General features: G+C 52.6%; 1 protein-coding gene across 1 annotated transcript in view; it reads right to left on the reverse strand.

Annotated features, from left to right (window-relative positions):
* Positions 1 to 10,302: 10,302 nt before the first annotated feature.
* Tgfbr3 (transforming growth factor beta receptor 3) overlaps positions 10,303 to 20,041 on the reverse strand; it is a 123,241-nt gene continuing 113,502 nt past the window's right edge. The window contains exon 17 of the mRNA XM_021637895.2: positions 10,303 to 13,325. Coding sequence (XP_021493570.2) covers positions 13,207 to 13,325 — 119 coding nt within the window. The 3' untranslated portion in view covers positions 10,303 to 13,206. The remainder of the gene's footprint in view (positions 13,326 to 20,041) is intronic.

Consider the following 20,041-nt stretch of genomic DNA (forward strand, 5'->3'; position numbering starts at 1 on the left):
GCACAGCAGCGGGTGACGGACACGCGTTCTCCTGTCGAAGCTTGGGTTCTGCCCACACCCCAGACCTGGATTCAGCACTCAGGATTAGTCTAGAACCCATTTCCCCAAATCCTCCCAGTCTGGGCTGGGTTCTGCGGTTCCTCCCTTCCGGAGGGAGGCCAGCTCTTTCCAGCTGGGCCCTGTTAGGACTGGGCCTCGTTGTGGTTTTAACAGAGTGCTACATCTCTCTAGAAAACCTACCAGAGTTTTCAGAGCCGGCCTGGCGGGGAGTGAGCCAGCCTGAGCTCTCATCTCGGAGTGTGCGGCCTACAGTCATTTTCTTTCTTCTCACCAACACCGAGGAGGGCTTCGAGACTTGAGCCAGGCACGCTGAAGGCGTATTGGGGAGCAGTCCTGCGACAAACGTCCACAGAGGTGTGAGGGAGGCGAGGGCAGGCCCCTCGGGGTCGGCTGCCTTGCAGCTGTTCCTCCAGTGGCCGAGCACCTCCAGAGCCAGTTCTGTTTGGGGGAGAGGATGTCAAGACGCTCTGTTCCTCATCATCCCTGCTGCTGGGAGGGGCCCGATAGGGGTGGTCAGCAGAGAACATCGCTCTCCAGCACGCTCAGGCCTGAGGGCCACGGGGTCCCCAGGCCCAGTCCCTCTACGTTCTCCCAGATGGCTCTTCAGATTGAGTCAGCCGTCCCTCACAGATGCCAGCCTTTCTCACCTTCAGGACGAACTGGGATATTCCCAGGAGCCGGAGAACAAGCTTCTTCCCATCATCTCAAAGCATCTTTAGAAATGACCCAGTCAGACACACACACACACACCTCCCCCCTGCTAGGGCACCCACCTGGAGCCTGAGTGGCCCATGGGCTACATCTAGGCAGGGGTCTAGGTCCTCTCCGTGCAGGAGTCTTCCCATCTGCCTCTCTCAACGGAACAGCCAGGGCCAGAAGCTGGATCCCTGGCCCGTCAGGCCCCTGTGCCCCGCTGGGCCAGCCCTGCCACGCTCACCTCTGACCCGGCACCTCACGGCTCCCTGATTTCATTCTCACTACTGTGCTCTTCCTCCCAGCCCTCTGCCTCCTTTTGGTCTGCTCGGGCGCTCTCTCTGTGAGGAGAAGGTGGCTGTCATCAGCCCTCTTTCACGACAGCAGGCGCACCCCTCTCCCCACCACCCTCCCTTTGCCCCTTTTTAGTGTGCTGGTTTGAGAGCCTCACCTAGGATGGAAGTCCCAGAGAGGCAGGCCTGCTGGTCACCCACAACAGCGCCCGGCCTGCAGTGTGCCCAGAAGAAATATAGATATAATGAGTGTGCAAATTTTCATAGCAGAGACACAGCCTGAAACTAGTATATAAACTGGTGTCTGTGCATGTTCGTGTGTGTGTGTGTGTGTGTGTGTGTGTGTGCCTGAGCATGTGTGTACATGCTTGTGTCTCTGTGTTTGTGTGTTTGTGTTCATGTGTGTGTATGCATTGCATGAATGTGTATTTGTGTGCATATGCTTGTGTCTCTGTGTGTTTGTGTGTTCATGTGTGTATATGTCAGTGCCTGTGTGTGAGTGTGTTTGTGTCTGTGTTCATGTGTGTTCATGTGTGTCTGTGTATATGCATGTGTACTGCCTTCCCATCCTGTGTTTGTTGTTACTTATCTCATTCAAAACGTGTTTCTGAAACCTGCTGGCTTCTGGGCAGAGCAGCAGGGCTTCCTCCCGGAACATGCAGCCCACTCCTGCTCGTCCATTTCCTCAGCACTCACCCACATCCAGCCCCCACAGGCTCCGCACACACGCTTCTCACAGACCACGGCAGGCCAGCCGAGTGCGCGCGATCTGTATTTACAGAAAGCTTAGGAAGTGTTTATTCACTTCACAGAAGGGGCCTTTGCTTTGACTCACCGCAGGAATCCTTTCTCCCAGTTCACTGAGCCACCTTCAGAGTGTGGCTTCAAGCTGCCCCCACACAGGAAAGGAGAGCGCCGCTTCCACGGGACGCTCGCCCGCCTGGCCTGCTCTGCCCCACCAGCGGTTACTCTCTGCTCCTGACACACTGAGGCTTAGCGGCCAAGCACGGGAGCACTCCGATTATTAGGATAGCTTAGTCGTATTTTAAAGCTTCTCTGACGGTCACAAATCGCACTCATTGTTTTAAGGGAAAATGTGTGGTATTTAGAGCCATTCAGTTTAGGGCAAAATAGATTCTATACATCCAAAGAGGCAACTTCCGTTTTTTTTTTTTTTTTTTTTCCTTTGTGGGAAAAAAAAACAATTCTTAAACTGGGGGTGGGAGGGACTAACAGTGAAATAGTTGTTGTCAGAGCTTAGACATGACTGCGATGCCGAGGAGAGAGCAAACACGTGGGGAGAGCCCTCAGCCGCTCTAGCTGTTTTGTGCACACACGTGAGGTCCCGGGCGTTAGACGCAGCGCCACCCACACGCTAGGCGAGCACTCTCTACCGAGCCAGTTTTTATTCCGAGGTCGTCTCTAAGTTGCTCAGGTTGGCCTTGAACTCTCCCTCAAGTCCGTAAGCTCCTGCCCCGTCAGGACCACAAGGTCCACCGTGCCCTGGCTAGCTGCGTGGCGGCACCTGGCCGAGCGTGGCATGTCGCACATGGCTGAACCTCGGTAGCAGAGGTCGAAGTTCAGGGCCCCCTCGACGGCACTGACCTGGTGGCAGCTGTGCGGCCATCGGCCTCAAGGCCCGCACACACTCACTGGTAGTCTCAGCACGCACGGGGGGATGGAGGGGGGCGCTGCCGGGGGTTCGGGATCAGCCTCAGCGACATCAGGAGGGTAAGGCCGGCCTGGCCTCCAGGAGACCCATGAATGCCAACAGGGCACCTGAGGGGGCACTCCCAGGCTCTGTGCCAGCGGCACCCCGGCACCCGCTCTGCCTCCCGGGTGCAGCCCCTTTCCACAACGCTGGAGGTGAAGCTGGGCCCTGAGTCTCCACCGCAGAATCCCCCCATCCTCAGCCCTGTGGACAGCCACCCAGGAGACAAACCATGTCTACTGCAAAAGACGGGGGTGGGGCGGGCGGGAGAGCATCACTCACAGCGGAAGCCCAGGGAACGTGTGTAAGTTTACCTCGAAGAATTGACGTTAGCAAGAAGCACGAACGCCGTTCCTTCCTTCACTTAAGAAGGGAAAACCATCGTTGCTGATAAGAAAAAGACCCGTAATTCAGACTAGTGCGGGATGGCCAGAAAGACGAGGTATACAGTACCATACAGACCAACACTTGTACACACACACACACACACACACACACACACACACACACACACACACACGGGGAGAGAGAGAGAGAGAGAGAGAGAGAGAGATGCTGTTTTCACTGTCAGCTCAAGAAGTCACGATGAGAAGAGCTCTCTGAGGAGGGGCGGCCCACCCGAGGAGCAGGCGGACCGCTCACTGACATCTGAGTGACACACTGAGCCCTCGCAGGCGCTGTGCCGTGGGGTTGTGGTGGAATGATGGGTGCCACAGCTGACTCCCCCTTTCTTGGGGCACCGACCGAGGTGGAACCACCAAGGGTGCTCCTGAAGGTCCTGGGTGCCCCGGTTTCCAGCGTTGCAGATCGTTGCAGTCTTTCTAGTCCAGCCTGCTCGCTCACGAGCGAGCAGAGACCCAGAGCTGGCGGTTCGCAGCTGGGCGGGCGGAGCAGCGCTAGGGGGTCTTCCCCCTCCGCTTCATACCCCGCCTGTGATGTGGACTGCACAGCACAGCGCTCTGCCTTTCCAGAGGTGTGTTTCTATGTGACTGCGCACGCGTGTGTACCCACGAACATTCTACACCTGCACGCGTGAACACAGGCACTCTCTCCTAGAACAACCTAGCCCTGTGAAATGAGGAGCAGCCCCAAGTTTCCCTGGGGCCAAAGGAAGAGGTGGGCGTGCGCAGCAGGACTGTGGAAGTTGGGGGCGGCTAACTGACAGAAGGTAGTGAGGTCCTGAGACGCAACGAGACGGCTGCAGTTTGGGTCACGAAGGGGGAATATCTGTGATCTGGGACCCAGGTGACGTCATCCCAGCTGAACCGTAGCTGGTTTATCTTCAGGCAACATCAGAGAATAGGTACATCCTTGGACTCAGGCTGTTATTGAGTGTAGGAAAAGAGGGGTTACTCAGGTCACGGCTACCACTCAAAAGATGGCTGCAGTTATGCCAACCTGTACCCACACATCCCGCCCTGACAGGCCGAATGCGGAGTACAGGAGCCCACGTCACGCCTCCTGACTGTGCTGTGGTGTCTACCGTCGCCCAAGTGCTGAAAAATGCCACCTCCTCTCTCGGCCCTGGGCACGCTCTCTGAATGCCCAGAATTATTAGAATTATTTTGAAGCTAGAACAACTTCCCGAAACAATGCCCCAGCGGAGGAGCTGAGTGTCCAGGCTCTGTGAGTGTCCAGGTCTGTGGGGGCACGCTTGTGAGGTCCCTCCTACCTGCCAGCGTGGGTGGCTGCCCCGCTCTGCCAGCCACTGTGCCCTCCGGAATGGACGCTGCTGCCAGGACTGCGCTGCTGGCTGAGAGCGTTTGCTCTTTTATAAGAGCCCAGAGCATTTGTGTTTCCTACCCACAGCTTTTGCCTTGTTGTTTTCCCTATCATCCCTGGATACTCTGCTGCTAAGAAACCGAGTTTCTGCCCTGCCTGCCCTTGCCCTTGTCCCTGCCCTTGCACAGGGGGCAGGCTGAGCCCTGTGCTCAGTTCTTGGTGTGCTGGGCAGCAGGGGCTGTTACTGACTGACTGGTTTTGGGCACTGGCCTCGGCTGCTGCTAGGGGTTATGCTTACACATTCACGCTGCTGGCAGGCTGAGGGTCCATCCTAGGAGGGCTCGGGATGTGGGGCTGTGAGGCTGGCCGAGGAGGGAAGGGTGACATGTGGGGACACGGCTCAAGCCCTGACTACCACGAGGCTGGAGTAACCGCCTGTTCCTTCTGCACACTGACTGTGTCAGCGAATCGCACTGTTAGACCTGGGTGTGGGGCTTTGCTGCCGGGCTCTTATTCTGCAGATGCACCTCATTTTTAATGCACCCATGCCAGGTGAACCCCCGGCAGGGTGGATTCGCTTTTGGGTACACAGGACCACACTTCCGTGAGCTGGTCCCCTGCGAAGTTACACCCTGCACCACTCCAGGCCTGTCAGCATCTCTTTGGTCAGGGCACGTGGAGGAGCGCACACTCATTCCCACTCTCACTTCTTTTCAATCGAATGGTAGGTGCCGTGGCCTGACTGTGGCTTGTGTGTCGGAGCACCGAGGCAGTGCTGTTGGGAAGGAGGGTGGTGCGGCCTCAGAAGATGGAGCCTTTCCAGGGGAAGTGCGTCACTGGGAGCCAGCCGTGGGGTTTTTATAGCCCAATCCCACTTCCCGTGTGCCCTCTGCTTCCTGCTCTGCCCAGATGCTGGGGGCGGGAGTGTCACGGGGCCGCACACTCCAGCAAATACCAGGCCTCCTACCGCCTCGCCTCGCCCTCTCAGATTTAGACCAAAACAGACCTATACGCTTCTTCTTTGGGGGCCTTTGGACACACACAAAAAAATAGTCCTGGGATTCTACTTTTGAATTTGTTTTTCTTTTTAATGAATTCTCAGAGGCAGTAAGTGAAGAAAAATCATTAAAAACCAATTCAAGCTGTGGCCTTCCAAGGAAAAGGGGTGACGTCATATGACCTTTGCTCTAGTGGGAAAATCAAATCTACACGAAGCACAGTGTTAAGCTCCTCTGGAAAAAAAAAAAAAAAGTTGAGATGGAAAATTAGAGACAAAGGCAGAAAAAAGCCAAGACTCAAACCTCAGACTACTAATGACATCTATAAAAATTAATCAAGCCGCATGCTTGCTAGGAAACAAGGAAAAGATGCCAATGTTTTTCTCAAAAATGACTTTTGGTGATATTTCTTCATTTTATAGACTTATTGTAGCATTCACAGGCAGCTAGAAGAAACAACACATTATAAATGACTTAATTTGTAAGCGATTTTTCCATAAATCCTGGGGGGCAGGAGAGAGAGAGAGATCAGAGCTACATGTCGACCCATGACCCTGGGGTAGCCCTGACATTGTCTGCTTTTTATTACTGACCAGACAACCTCTTCTCAAACTTTCTGCAATAACGGGGTGGGGGCGGGGGCAAATTTGTTTTCAGTGAAAATCAGACAACCCGTAATAATACTTATGTAAGTTTCAGAGCTGCACCATTTTCTTTTGGGACATGAAGTGATGTAAGGACTTAATGAAAACTTTCGTCATGATCGCCGTCTTAGCTGGTTCTCCGATGGTGCCAGTGCCTTCCCCTGTGCTGGCTAGCCATGCTGTTCCCTTTCACAATTTCACACCAACTCTACCCCTTAATGCCAGACAATCTCCACATTTTCGTTCCCACTTTTCTCTTCAGCATGATTGGCCCTAGGGCCCTGGGCACCCCAGGCATCTACCACTTAGCTCATCTCCAGCCCCTCATCGCTTTTAAACATCTTAATCCAACAGGAAATGGGTGAACTTTAACCCCTCCCAGTGGAATTGAGTTCTCATCTAGAAGAAACAAAAATAGAGCCTTCCTTCATACTGTACATGTGTGGATCAAACATACATCCAGACCTAAAGAGCAAAAGTGACGTGTAGGAGTGCGTCCAGAGTTACAGAACCCCAAGAAAGACAGGAAGCCAGTGCATGCAAGAAAGGGAGACTAGTCAGCTACCTAAAGTGAGAAACAAGTCACCAGATTCATATTTATCAGGAACAGAATAAGAAGATAATGGCATGAGAGCAAATATTGGTCATACATGTGACACAGAATTTCCCAATGAAGATTTAACAGAAATACACTCATTATAAAACAAAACAAAACAAAACAAACAAACAAACAAACAAAAAAAACGGCAGACCCGCCCCAGCTGGGGCTAGCTGACTGCTCCAGCAGGGAGGGCAGCCTCCCTCAAGGGCGTGTCCCTTGTCAGCTGTCTCTGCTCCGGGGTATGTCCAGGATTATGTGCATCTCAGGGTGGTTAACAGGTCACTTCAAAAAGGAGGAAGGGATAAAGATGGATCTAGCAGCAGTGAGGGCAGGGGCAGGGGCCAATGTGGATAAAATGTGTTATATGTACCAGCATCTCAAAGAATTAATAAAATATGCTTCCAAGAGAGGTTGGAGGAGGGGCAAATATGATCAAAACACATTGTCTGAAATTCCCAAAAAGTTAACACAAATATTGTAAAGTATCATATAAGAAAAAGAAAGAAAAAAGAAAAGCAGGCAGAGAAAGCAGAAATGTACAGAATGACGCGAAAGGGTCGATTGTTCTATTTCAAAGTTCACCATCGGTGCCGAGAGCACACACTTAGTAATGAGCTACACCCTCGCCCATGACATAGCCAGAACCAAAGCACGAGATACTAACAGCAGGAGAGGGTGTTTATCAAGCTGTAGCTTCATCTCCAGAATTTTATGTAAACTATCTCATTTAGTCGTCACAGAAAATGCTGAGAGGTAGATTCAGAGAAATGAATGCGTTCTGACCCCTGGGCTTGAGCTCAGCGCGTGCCCAGCGGTGCCGAGGAAGCCTAGCTGGGCAGGCTCACAGTTGGCCTTCAGAGAGAGTAACGCAGCGGTACGTCTTTCCTGGTTTTCAAGCAGGGTCTGTTGCCCTTGAAATCACTATTCAGCTCCACAGGCCCGGGCTGATCTTTATTCCTTCTTTTGCCAAGGACTGAGATGACAGTGTTCTACAACGTTCAGTTTAATTTAAAAACCATTCCTGTGGCCTGCGCCCCCACAAGCCATTAATCATCATGAGCTCAGCACTCCGTGATTCTTAGTAAAACTTACCTGGAAAACTGCCTGGGCTCAGAGTGCTCTTTAGATCCATTCATTATCTGTCTGTCTGTCTGTCTATCTATCTATCTATCTATCTATCTATCTATCATCTATCTTTCTACCTATCTACTTGAATATTTGTTTTCTTGCCTGTGAGTGTTTGACGGCATACATGTGTGCGCACTGCATGGACACTCGGTGTGTGTTGGGTACCCCAGAACTGGAGGTGCTGTTGGTGCTGAGTCGTCATGTGGGGGAGGGAGCTGAACCCTGGCCTTCTGTAAGAGTCACAAGCGCTGAGCCCTCGCTCCACTCTCATTTTTCATTTTTATTTTCTATCTGGTTGTGCAGTTTCCTTTTCTTAATAACTAACACTGTATTTTTAGCTCCTGGGGATCATTTCTCTTACGTTTCACTTACGTAGCACATCACGTGACGGCCAGAGGCCAGCCTGCCTGGCTTGTTTCTCCTCGATCCTGCGCTCCAGGGCTTGGGCTTGAACTCAGGTCGTCCAGCTGGGCCGAGAGCCTGTTTGCCCACCGAGCTGTCTCACCAGGCTTCTGATGATTCTCAAGTTGGCGTGGGCAGATGATGCTTTTCCAGGACAGCATCTGTGTCACTTAGCACACTTTCTTCCTTCCTCCCAGATCCCAATTCACCCTTTTCTGTGCCCTGGGAGGCCCGTCCTGAGACCCTGCAAACTTCACCCAACCTCAGGTTCTGCTGATTCGGCTCAGGCGTGTAAATCTTCCTCACTGACCAGCCCTTCACCCGCCCACACCCACCTAGCCAAGGCTCCTCCATCATCCAGCAGGACCGCTCGACCCTGACACATCACCCTCCTGACGGGGCTTCCTGGTTCCTGGGGACAGCGTGGTTCACCGCACTCACTTATGACAGTTTGTTTTGTGCCCAGTGTGTGTGCTCCATCTTCAGTAGTTCCACAATGGCTGATACTTTCAACTTTTTTCTAGTGTTTTTCTAGCGTGAGACATTTATCATCACAAACCTTACATGATGCTGCTTCAGCTGTGTTTCCATGGATTTTCCTAAGTTTTCAGCTGTAAATGGGTCCCGTTCAGCACCACAAGTTCTTTAAGCGTTAATTCTGTGCATTAAAATTTATAAATGAGGTGAATATCCAGAAAGTATCCTTTCCAGACTGATTCCTAGCCTCGCGCCGTGTTAAATCAGTGTGACTTAGTTCTGTGACATTTGCTGGGATTTCCATCCCTTTTGGTGAATTTCTAGACCTCTCTCATACGCACAACATTCTCATACCTGGACACGGTCTTTTGTGAACCCCATGGACCAAGCTTAATCGCATCATTCAAATCTCTCATGTCTGAACATTTTTTTTTTTTAATTTGTTTTGTTGTTAAGATAGGACCTTGTTTGGTAGCCCAGGCTAGCCTGGGATTTATCATATGGCTCAGGCTGTCTCAGAACTCAGTCATCCCATCAGTCTCCCAAGTGCTGGAATCATGGGCTTGAACTCACAGCTAGCTCTCCAAATCCTGTTGCTTGATCAGTTTCTAGGTGTCATCTGTCTAAACTGCCCCTAGTAATGTCGAGATTATCTTTCTGTCTTCGCAAGAAGCAGAACGTAAGGGTGTGTGTGTCTAGACATATTCCTAAATGTGCGGATATTGTGCTATATGAATGCTCACGCAATGTTAAATGTGGTAGAGTGTTTTGTTACAACTCGGAAAATACTTCTAAAGTCAGGCACGGCAGTTAGGTGACTGTTCTCTGAGAAGCTAGAGGGAGTGGCTAGAGGGGGTGTGGAGGGTTGCGCTGTGTTGTAGAGTTTGTTATGTGACACTACTCTTAGTGAACAGAACAAAACCCCTGTTTGTGAACACACATCAGCGAGTGTGAACTGACTGAGGCAGCGGCACTAGGTCCCTGGGGCTGTGACGGGGCTGGGGCTTTTCTTCTGCAGTAGCTCTACCTGGGCAGCTGAGAAAGGAGGCGCCCGGGGGTCACAGGCTCAGGCGGGCACCTGAGGTCTGCGAGCTTCCCGGGGTTTTGCTGTGCGACGAGGAGTGGGTGGAAGGCTCGGCAGAGGGCGGGCTTCCCGCGTGGGCGGCCGTGGCTGGCCGCGGCTGGCGTGGCTGGGGAGAGCGGCTCTCCGCGTGGACGGCAGCGGGGTGGGAACACGCTCGGCCTTGAGAATCATCTCGAGGAGGCCGAAGGACGCCGGGGCGTAGTGAGTGGGGGATGGTGTCAGGAGGGGCATCCGCAGCCTAATTTCAGCCTTGGGCTACGGGAACAAGGAGTGGCAGGCAGACGTGGTGAACAGGGAAAAGGGGGGAGTGGAGCCTAAAGGCCTTGGCTCCGGCAGGAGCATGGGTGGCCAACTCCTGCCCCGAGCGTCCCTCTCTGCTCCCTCTGGTCCCTCCTGCCGTCACCTTTCCCCTTGGCCCTGTTCCAGCAGGCTCAGTCAAAGCTGTGTCAGCCCAAGGCGAGGAGCTAGTGATGACCAATCAGACATGAATTAATAACTGATATATATCTTTTTATTATGCACAGATAAAAGAATTTAAACTGTGGTTATCAAAACTATACTTCTACGCAGGTTCACAAAGACACAGACTCGGGGAACAGAGGAAGGTTACAGCAGGGGTGTTCAAACTGGCCACAGGGATTTTCAGGGTGCGTTTACCCTCGCAGACGAGGAACAGTGACAAACCAGGCGCGCTCAGGAAACACCAGGAGCAGTATTGCATTTGGAACTGGTAATAGTCTTTCCTAGAAAAGTATCTGTCAGTTTTATGAATGAACCCCCAGATAAGACAAACAGGGTTAAGAAAAGGTTTGCACACACAACTCACCCGACAAAATGTGCTCTGTTAACTCAGCCAGCAGTACACTTATCATTGAAACCATGAGGTAGTTACAAAACGACGGACACACGCCTGTATGCCCCACACACTCGGGCAAGCCTGCCGGGAACACACGCAGGAAATGGGTTTACAAGCTCATCACCAGACAAGCGAAAGGCCATTTCGTGTTTAGGAAAAAACTGCCACGCGACCAGCTCAGGCAGAAGAAAATTCTCCGCCACCGCCACGTGAGGAGCCGGAGTGCGATGCACGCACCGTGCCTCCCCGACTCCGGGCAGCCCATTGTGGCCATCAAGGCGAAACGGCCTCTGTGACCACACGCGCGCGTGGCCAGCGGAAACAGCACAGGCCTCGCAGGTGGAGTGGGTTCAGCCAGACCACAGCAACGGCCTAAGCAATCTCGCCAAGTCTGCTGCGAAAGTCAAGCCTGCACTTCGTGTGACATCTGTGAAGGCGAAGCCGTGGGAAACGTGGTCACAGACGCTGTCACAGACACTGGGGAAACGCCCGGCTTCGCACGTCACAATACTGAGGACATTCATTCTCCAATATGGAATCGGGTTTCTCAAGCTGAATAATACTTCTGATAATGAGATCCAAGGAAATAGATTTTTTTTCTTTCTCTCTTTAAAAAATTTTTTTTTGGTTTGAAACTTATAAATTTGTAAGTTAATTTAAGATTATTTATAAAATCATTGGTAATGTAGTCTCTCTCTCAAAAATATACATTTAAATATATTACAAACATTTTAACCCATCCATCTAAGACATCTTTTAATACCTTCCCATAGCAATTTCTGTTTTTTTTTTAAAGCAAAGAACTGATTAGAAGAATTCACAGTAATTGAAATTAAACATTTCATATGGAGTAACTTAAATTTCTCTAAAACATTTAAATATATCTTTATACAGAATTTTTGTAGTAAAATATAGCTATAAGTGATTTAAAGACTCTAGTCTTCTTTGAAGACATCTTTAAACATTTTTTTATACATAGACTATACTTCTTACATTCTGCTGAAGGTTAGGCAAAGCGCATTATTTTAAACACAGGTAGCGTAATCTGGGTCCTCCACAATGACTCCCTCATTTAGAAACCATGAACTGAGGTGTTTCTCTCTAGCCTCACACCATCCGCTTTCATGTGGAAATCTGGAGTACGTTCAATGCATCAGCCTGAGGCTCTGAGCCCGGGAGGAAAGCTGCTTTGGTGTGAATTTTCACTACTGAACAACAGCTATCCAGCGTCATTCGTCCAGTCGATCAGCCGGTGGCTAAGGGCCCGCCCAGCCCGCTCACCTACTGTCTCCACCAGCAAGGCTTCCTGCTGAGGCTCTCCTTCATGAAGGCCCAGGCCCAGCCGCGGACTGCACAGGCCAGGTTTGCCCAGAGTATTTCAGCCTAGGATCTTGGCCATTCTATTTATGGAATCTTAAGTTGTTTGGGGGATTCTGGGAAAGCAATGTGATTTCATTTGCAGTAGATCTGACCCTCTGGGGTTTGGTTTGCACAGAGGGGCCCTGGGCTCGGCTACCGTCAGGGCAGCGTCATGGGGTTCGTGAGGACGCGCACCTGAACCCCTTTCTTGTGAGAAACTTTGAGGTTAGGGCCCTTCTCCCTGTCTGCGCATCCTCGGGGCAGATCGGATGACGTGATCAGATGCCCAGATGCCCTGGGCAATCCAGGCTTTTACATGGGCTCATCAGAGAGTCTGACGCTACAGCCTACCACACAGAACTCAAGTTCCGACTCTGGAAGCGTAGACTGTTTTAAAGGCGGGAGTGGGCTGTGCGTTCCCGTGTGCCAGGCACACCCTGCTGGCTCCCCCGCTTCCCACCCAGTCCCACCCCCTGGGGTTTAAGCACTATTAGGACAAAATATCAGAAACGGCACAAATCTGTTGCTTACTGTGGCCCTTTTCCATCTTCCTGTAAGAATGAACAAACTTGGCCGTGAGGCACTTTGGAGCTGGTGTGTGTGAGGAGGGAACTGGAGTCAGCATTCATTTTGGCCCAAGATAGGAATGTCGCCTTGACAGTGGCAGCCCCCAAGGCCAGCAAGCTACACAGGGGACCAGAAAGCTGTGGCGGGTGAGAGGTGGGCTCTGAGGGGAGGGGCAGGCGGGATGGGGAGGGTGCGCTTCTTTCCATCTTTGGCATCGCCCTGGCTCTGCTCTCCCGCTGCCCCCTCCCACCATTCCTCTTACTCTGTAACCTATGACCCCAAACAATGGATGTTTGCACACCTGGACAGAGCAGCATTAAAAACAAACAAACCGGAGTGTTTCACATTGAACCCCCATCCTGCGAGGGGCTGGCGGAGGAGGAGGCCACCAGCTTAGCTTTGGTGTGTGACAGGCGTCCAGGGGTCGCAGGGGTCGCATTTCCACGGGCTGTGGTGAGGGGTGGGCACAGCAGGCCACCTGTCCGATGAAATTCTCTCTCTCTTTACGGGGACCCCAGATGAAGCCTTCCCACTGCGGGTGCCCGCTGGCAGGCCCGGCACCGCCGCCTGGCCCGGCACCGCCGCCTGGCCTGCCCCACGGGCCCCGCTGCCTAGGCCGTGCTGCTGCTGGAGCAGGGCGTGCTCTGGGTGCTGCCAATGCTGTGGGCCGCGCTGCTGTTCTCCGAGGCTGGGGGCGAGGTGGGGACCTGCTGCCTCCGTGCCGTCTCCCCTGCAGGGAACAGACACATTAGCCATGTGCGAGCTGAAAAGGAGCGCCTGCCTGGCCTTTCCCCTGCCCTTTCTCAGCCACAGGCGGGCTGGCTGGAGGGCCTCGTTCTAGTGGCTTTTCAGCCTCTTCCTCTATCTGTGAGCCGGACACCCTGGCAGTTGTGGCGAGGGTCTCTGGGGGCTGGTGACAGTGGGGACAGCTGCCCTGGCCTCTGAAGCCTGCATCCCTCGAACACCCCCGGTGACTCCTAAGCAGCGGTGAAGCCGCACAACCATCTAACCAGCTCACGGCCGGGAGCCGCACACCCACTCCGGGGAATCGACTGCAGGTCAGTACCACCTTTTAAGTAAGGTGACAGTCTGGTGTGGTTCAGCGCACCGATGTGTTAGGGACAGAACCTAGGATTCTGCACACACGAGGCATGAGCCCCAAACCGCTGAGCTGTTCCCCAGGCCTCTGCCTGAATGCGTTGCTGGACCCTGGGCCGGTGATGCTCACAGCTTGCCCTGGCTATAGCACAAAAGGCCCGTGTGCCCAGCGTGCAGCCGGCCTGAGGAGCGGGAGCTGGGGCTTGTGCCGACCGCGCGTGTGGGGCCGCCTGGCACACTGAGGCTCCGCTGAGCTCAGTGTGAGGATCTCCTAGCACAGGAAGCACCATTACACACCCCAGCGCATTATAGCCCAACCCATTCTCTGTGCCAAGTGTGCAATGCTCTGGAGCGGGAGGGCCGCTCGGGTCACACACATGGTTTGCATTTAACTGTGCAAGAGGCCCTCCAGGCAGCAAGTCTCTCCAGCAAAACTGGCCTAAACAAGGCCCTAGGTAAAGTGAAGGGAACTGCACAAACAGCTTGCTTGCAGCCCCCTCCCCCCCGTGGGAAGCCCCCAGACATCCAGGCCTCTCTTTCTGAAGTACACACTTTCAGCCAGCAGCGACAAGCAGGCCCCCTTCTGCTTCATTAACACATGACAGGGCAGCCGGAAAGGGCTCTGAGCTGGAAGCCAGCGGGGCCTGGAGGCCTGGCTGTCCAGGCCTTCCTGGGGGCCCTCGGAACATTACCCGCAAAGAGCAGTTCTGCAGGATGTGCCCGGTCCAGAGGGTTTCAGCCTCCCCCACCCAGCTGCGGAGCACTTCAGGCCCTGGCATGCACGGTTTCCTCTAATTAGCTTTCCTTCTGGGATTGGAGGGATGGTGAGGGGAAGGGTCAATGCTCCCCAGGAGCAGGCAAGAGCTTCAAAGTCTTCTTTCCCTCACCCAGCGCTGCCCCTCAAGGGCGGGAAGTCACGCTGTGCCAAAAAGTCACTTCCTCCTAAACGGGAGATTATTTCTACAAAGTAATCTAGTCTTTTTTTCTTCCTTTCCCCTCCCCTTTCCCCTCTCTCTCCCTTCTGTGTTTGAACCCAGGGCCTTGCATATGACAGGCCCTACCCCTGAAATACATTCCCATATATCTCCAGTCCTTAACTATTGTGATGTGAAAACACACATACAAACACATGCGCGCGCGTGCGCACACGCACGCACACACACACACACACACACACACACACTCCTTTACAACCACATGCTCATCATTCCCGGTTGGATCCTCATGTCACCCATTAGAAGGCTCAGGCGGCCATGCATTGGCTCATTGGTTTGCTTGTCCATCTAGTGCTGGAGCCTGACCCAAGGCCTCGGACTTGGCTGGGTAAACTGAGTTAACCCCCTAATTCCTGAACCTCACTGCAAACATGCCTCTCCCCACTTGGACCACGGCACGCTGGCGGGTTTCCTGCTGCCTCGGGTCCGCTGGCCTTGAGAGCACCTCTGAGGCTGAAGCACGGTGGCCTTGCTCCTGTCTCTTCCGGAGCAGGCGAAGGCCTCGTGAGTCATGTTCGGGGAAACTGTCAGCACGGCGTCCTGCCCAGGAAGATCTGCTTCCTGCTGTGTTTGCCAAATAGGATTTGTTGCTGTGTCAGTTTATTTTAATCAGTGCCCATTAAAAAAAAAGACCTTGTAACTTATAGTCTTGGAAACTCGTCTTGGGAATGTAAAAATGCTGCCTAAAGGAAAATCCCAAAAACAGAATTTGAGCGCTACACTCCAGACTGCAGGGTGTGTCCCGGGGGGAGAGGGGCTAGCTCTGCCCACCGCAGTTCAATGCACTGTCCGGAGAGCTCTGCCTGGGTGCCTGAGCGTAAATGTCCTAGACCCCGCCTCGGGTCCTATCCGGACTGGAGGAATCGTGAGCTCTGGTTCATGAGGGAGCCCCTGGCTCAGCATGTGAGGCAGAGAGCTCCAGGAGGACAATAACACTGCTAGTAAAACAAAGAAGAAAGCCCCTTCACAGACTAGCTCGTCTGATCCACGGCCTTCTCACATGTAAAACCTACTATTTCTCAACATAACCAAACCTTAGAACTTTATTTTCATCCCCTGGCAAACTGGAAAAAGCTTCCCCTCCCATTTCTTGTGAGATAGAGGAGCTACTGAAGTGAAACTCATCGTGAGAATCCTAAAGCGCAGACTCCTGCTCCCCCTGCGGCCACCCTTTGGCTTTCTGCTCTCCATGATAGTGTCCCTGGCTTGTTAGAGTGTCAGGTTTTGCTAGGGTGACAGGGACCTTCCGTAGGTGGTGGGCTGGGAGGGCCTGAGGCTCAGCACAGCGGTCTCAGTGGAACGCAAGGTGCTGTAAGCCCGCTGGGACCGTGAATGTGGCTGAAAAGCCCCTCAATCTTTTCAGAATAGCTAAAAATAGAGGGCTAAGGCGACTGCCTCGAACCTTCCCATGTCTGTCCCTGGGAACCCCCATCCGTGATCCCACCTCTGGCCCTACCCCAGACTCGGGGCTGGTTCCTGAAGCCTGCGGGTGAGGCCCTCTGACGTCTACACTGAGGCGGCCAGGCCTGGGGCTTGGCCTCGGCTTTACCCGGGGTTCCCCACAACCGCTGCTCACGGCCAGTTTGCTCAGCCGTTCTCCTCCTTCTTGTGTGGACTGTACAAGGAGGTGAGGGCCCGGCTGCTCAAAGCATGACACCAGGCCCGGAGCAGCGCCTGGCATTTAATAACTGCAGAGTTTCACTGCATGCGAGGAAGGATTAGTAGAATTGCAGAAAGCCAGAGATTAGTGAGAAAAAAATGCATGTTAAAAGGTTTATTATCTACTAAGCAACACAACGAGAAGGCACTAGGGGCCTGTGCTTTGAGTGTGTGACAGGGAATGGGAGAGGAAGCAGGCTGCAGCTGCAGAACGCCAGCAGCCGTCACATTGGTGTCCGGCCTGTTTTCCCTGTGCTAAGAGGAAGCAGGTCAACAGGACTCCCTTTAAAAAACCGATTAAAAGAATACAACAAACCCCACTCAGGGCAAGACTTAGCCAAGAGGTACACGCAGACTTGCACCCCTCCTTGAATCTCACCAGGACGACAGGCCAACCCCCGAAGCCAAACACGACAGAAGTGAAGATGGCGAGAAAACACAGGCCACTGCTGAGGACAGGGGGGGTGGCGGCTGACTGGAGGACCCAGACCTTGGCCATCAGGGGGAAGGGCTGACAAACAGCTAATTCATGTCACAGAGGCTTCAAAGGCCCAGGCTACAGAGACATGAGACACGGAAGAAGGAGGCGTGCTCCGGCCTACATGGTGGAGTGGAGCAGGCTGCTGTACCAGAAGCAATATGGCTCCCCGAGTTTCCTCTGTCTCTTGCTGGGCTAGGACCTGCCCATCCTTCTCCAGGAGGAGGAGGGGCTTGCACTCCCTTCAGAGGGTGACACTGAGGTGCCGGAAATGCCCCGACACAGCTGAGAGCAGGGGTGTGCGCCTGGGAGTCGAGCTGAGCACACTTTGGGCTCCGCTGACATTGGGGCCTCACACCTACTGAAGCAGAGTGGCCTTGGTGGCCTAGTGACAGCCCGCTCGTGTGCTTCCTCCAGAAAATGGTGTACAACTGTCCACACTCGGGGAAAGTGTCAGTGCCATGCCCTGCCCAGGAAGCTCGTGTGTTCCTCTCCCTGTTGCTACGTCAGCACTTTTTATTAATGGCTTTGGAACAGCAAGACCTGTACCCTGCAGGTGGGAGACAGGAAGGCCTGTGTCATGGAAACCTGATGAGCCCAGAGGGAAGATGCAGGCTGACCCTGGAGCTCATCCATAAAACAGCACCTCAGCTCAGCCTCAGGAAGCTCACAGGGCTAGAACCTCCATAGTTCTGCAGCATTTTCAGACCGATAACAGGCACAGGACAAGAACAGAGCTTTACAGAACAAAACAGAGGAAATTCATAGTTCTTAGAGTTAAAAAAAAAATCCAAGGCTGTATCAAAGGTCACTGAAAGAGATAAAATGGAGGATTAGTTAAGAGCTCCAACTTCCAAAGAATTCATACAATGAGTGAATGCAGAAAACAGGGGCAAGGAAAGAAAGAGAAAAAGACGACGGGAGAGCCAGGTGACATGTGCCTTTCACCTTAGCACTCAGGAGTCTAAGGCAGGAGAATTACGAGTTTGAGGCCAGTTAGGGCCACAGAGTGAGTTCAAGGCCAGCACAGGCTGTGCTGAGATTACCTGTATCTCCCACTCCTAAAAAATCAGTTAAGAAGAAGGGAAGAGATGGAGAGGAGAAATAGAGATGGATGAATGGATTTCTAGGCTGAACATACAATTAATTCCCAGCACAAAATATGAAAACACACTTTAATCAAGATGACTCCAGAAGGTAAAGACGCAGCATACGTAGAGGGAATCAGAAATATAAGTCCAAATGGTCTCCAAGCCCTTGGCGGCCATCTTTAGAGGCAGAAGAAAATGCCCAGGGTCTACACCGTGTTCATCAAGTGTTTATAAAATGAGGGTATTTCAGACTCACAACGTAAAGGGAACACACCTTTCCTATGCCCCCTTTAAACTGAGGAGGGAGGCTTGTGACATCAGCCGGAAGACATCTGTAATCCAGAGAAGTGATGGGAACCTCCAGGATGGAGGTGAAGGGGACAGAAGAGGACAGCACTGTCCAGGCAGGACGGACACATCAGGCAGGTCCAGTGTTCACAGCTGCTTTATGGAGAGGGGAGGAAGAGAGTGAGCAGCTGCTGGAACCACACCCAGGCTGTCTGAAGGACAGTGAGTACTCCTGAGTGCTGCGCCAGCTCCAGCATCTTCCTGTGGAAGAGACCGGAGGCCTGTGAGGATCTATCAGGAGATCCTAACAGCTGGCCGGCAGCAGATGGAGAAGTGATAAATGTCTGAAAAGCTAAACTAATGGGGAGTGGGACAGAGAGAGGCAAAGAAATGCTCTTGCTCCTCGGAAAACCCAAAACACAGGACAGAAATAACAGAGCTATCACACTGAGTGGCCCAGTTGTGACTAGCATTAGTAGTCATAACCACAGACATGGTAAATATGGATCCAGCCAAGATTTCTGTATTGTTTCACAAGGGTGGGGCTTCTCTGGCTGTGGGTGAAACCCCTTGGGAGGCCGCGCGACCCTTCCCAGGGTCACACAGCAGATGCCCAGATGCCCTGAGTGTCAGGTGTTTACATTACAGTGCATAAGAGCAGCAGAGTTGCAGTTAGAGTAACAACAAAATGATTTATGGCTAGGGGCTAGCACAACATGAGGAACTGAATTAAAGGCTGAGAACCTCTGCGCTAGGGGAGGGAGCCGGGCAGCCAGGTAGAGCAGAAACAGAGCCTCACTCTCTGCAGCAGGATGCTGATGGAGAAGATCCCAGCCAAAAAAGAGGCAGCAGCCTATTCGTGTTGTTTAGCGACGTCAGAGCTAATTTCCCAAAGAGCCAGACAAGAGTTTCTAAAAGATGTTACTCCAGGGAAAGAGGAAAAGCGTCAGTCCACGGGGTCTTGCTGTCTCAGTGAGTCCCGTAGAACTAGTCTGGGTGTGACACTGTCACATCCAAAAACTAAAACGGCTTTCTACAGAGCAAACACAAGAGCTTCCGTCCTCCTAGAAACAGCACAGGGGAACGCCTCTGACTTTGGGACATGTGTCACCAGAGGTGAGAAAGGTCGGTGAGAACCACACCTACCCCACGACCTCTTCTCAGTGCCCTGTGAGACTGTTTTAAAACAGGGTTCTCCAAACAGAATGCAGGGAGTCCGAAGGAGGTATCTCACTGTGCCCGGAGCTGCCTCAGACAGAGTGAGAACCCTACTTCTTTGGACCAAAAGCTACCCCAGGGACATGAGTGAGGCGTCACAATTCAAATCTGTGCCTTGTTTTGTTCTGTGAAAAGGCTGGAAAACATAAGCGGGGGGGGGGGGGAGTCGTACAAACAAAGGGTTGCTCTGCACACAGAGGCAGATGCCGCCTGAACCCCCAAATAGACCATATAAGGTCCGAGTCCACAGCTGGCTTACTGTGGAAGTTAAGAGGACTGAGTCAGTGTCTGGATGGCCGTCTCTGCTCACTGGCCACAGCCTCTGACCATCCCCGTCCACCCAAACTTGCTGCTGGCTGACCCAGTCAGAAACTTCTGGGTTCTGAACTGGGCTGGCTTTCTGTGTGCCCGGCACTAAGATTAAGTGTGAGCTGTGCATAAAATGAACTGGGAGCCACAACTCAGAAAAGTAACTTTGGAGTGCCGTCCCAAGCCCAAACGGCAGTGTCAAGAGGCCTTTTAGTTTCTGAGTTGGCATAAACACTAACTGTTTTCTGGAAGGCCTTTTGGTTGTCTTTAATCTGTGTGCAAACTTCATTTTGTATTAGCAATGCTTTAA

The sequence above is a fragment of the Meriones unguiculatus genome, chromosome 3 (genome assembly GCF_030254825.1).
Source record: "Meriones unguiculatus strain TT.TT164.6M chromosome 3, Bangor_MerUng_6.1, whole genome shotgun sequence".
Lineage (NCBI taxonomy): Eukaryota > Metazoa > Chordata > Mammalia > Rodentia > Muridae > Meriones > Meriones unguiculatus.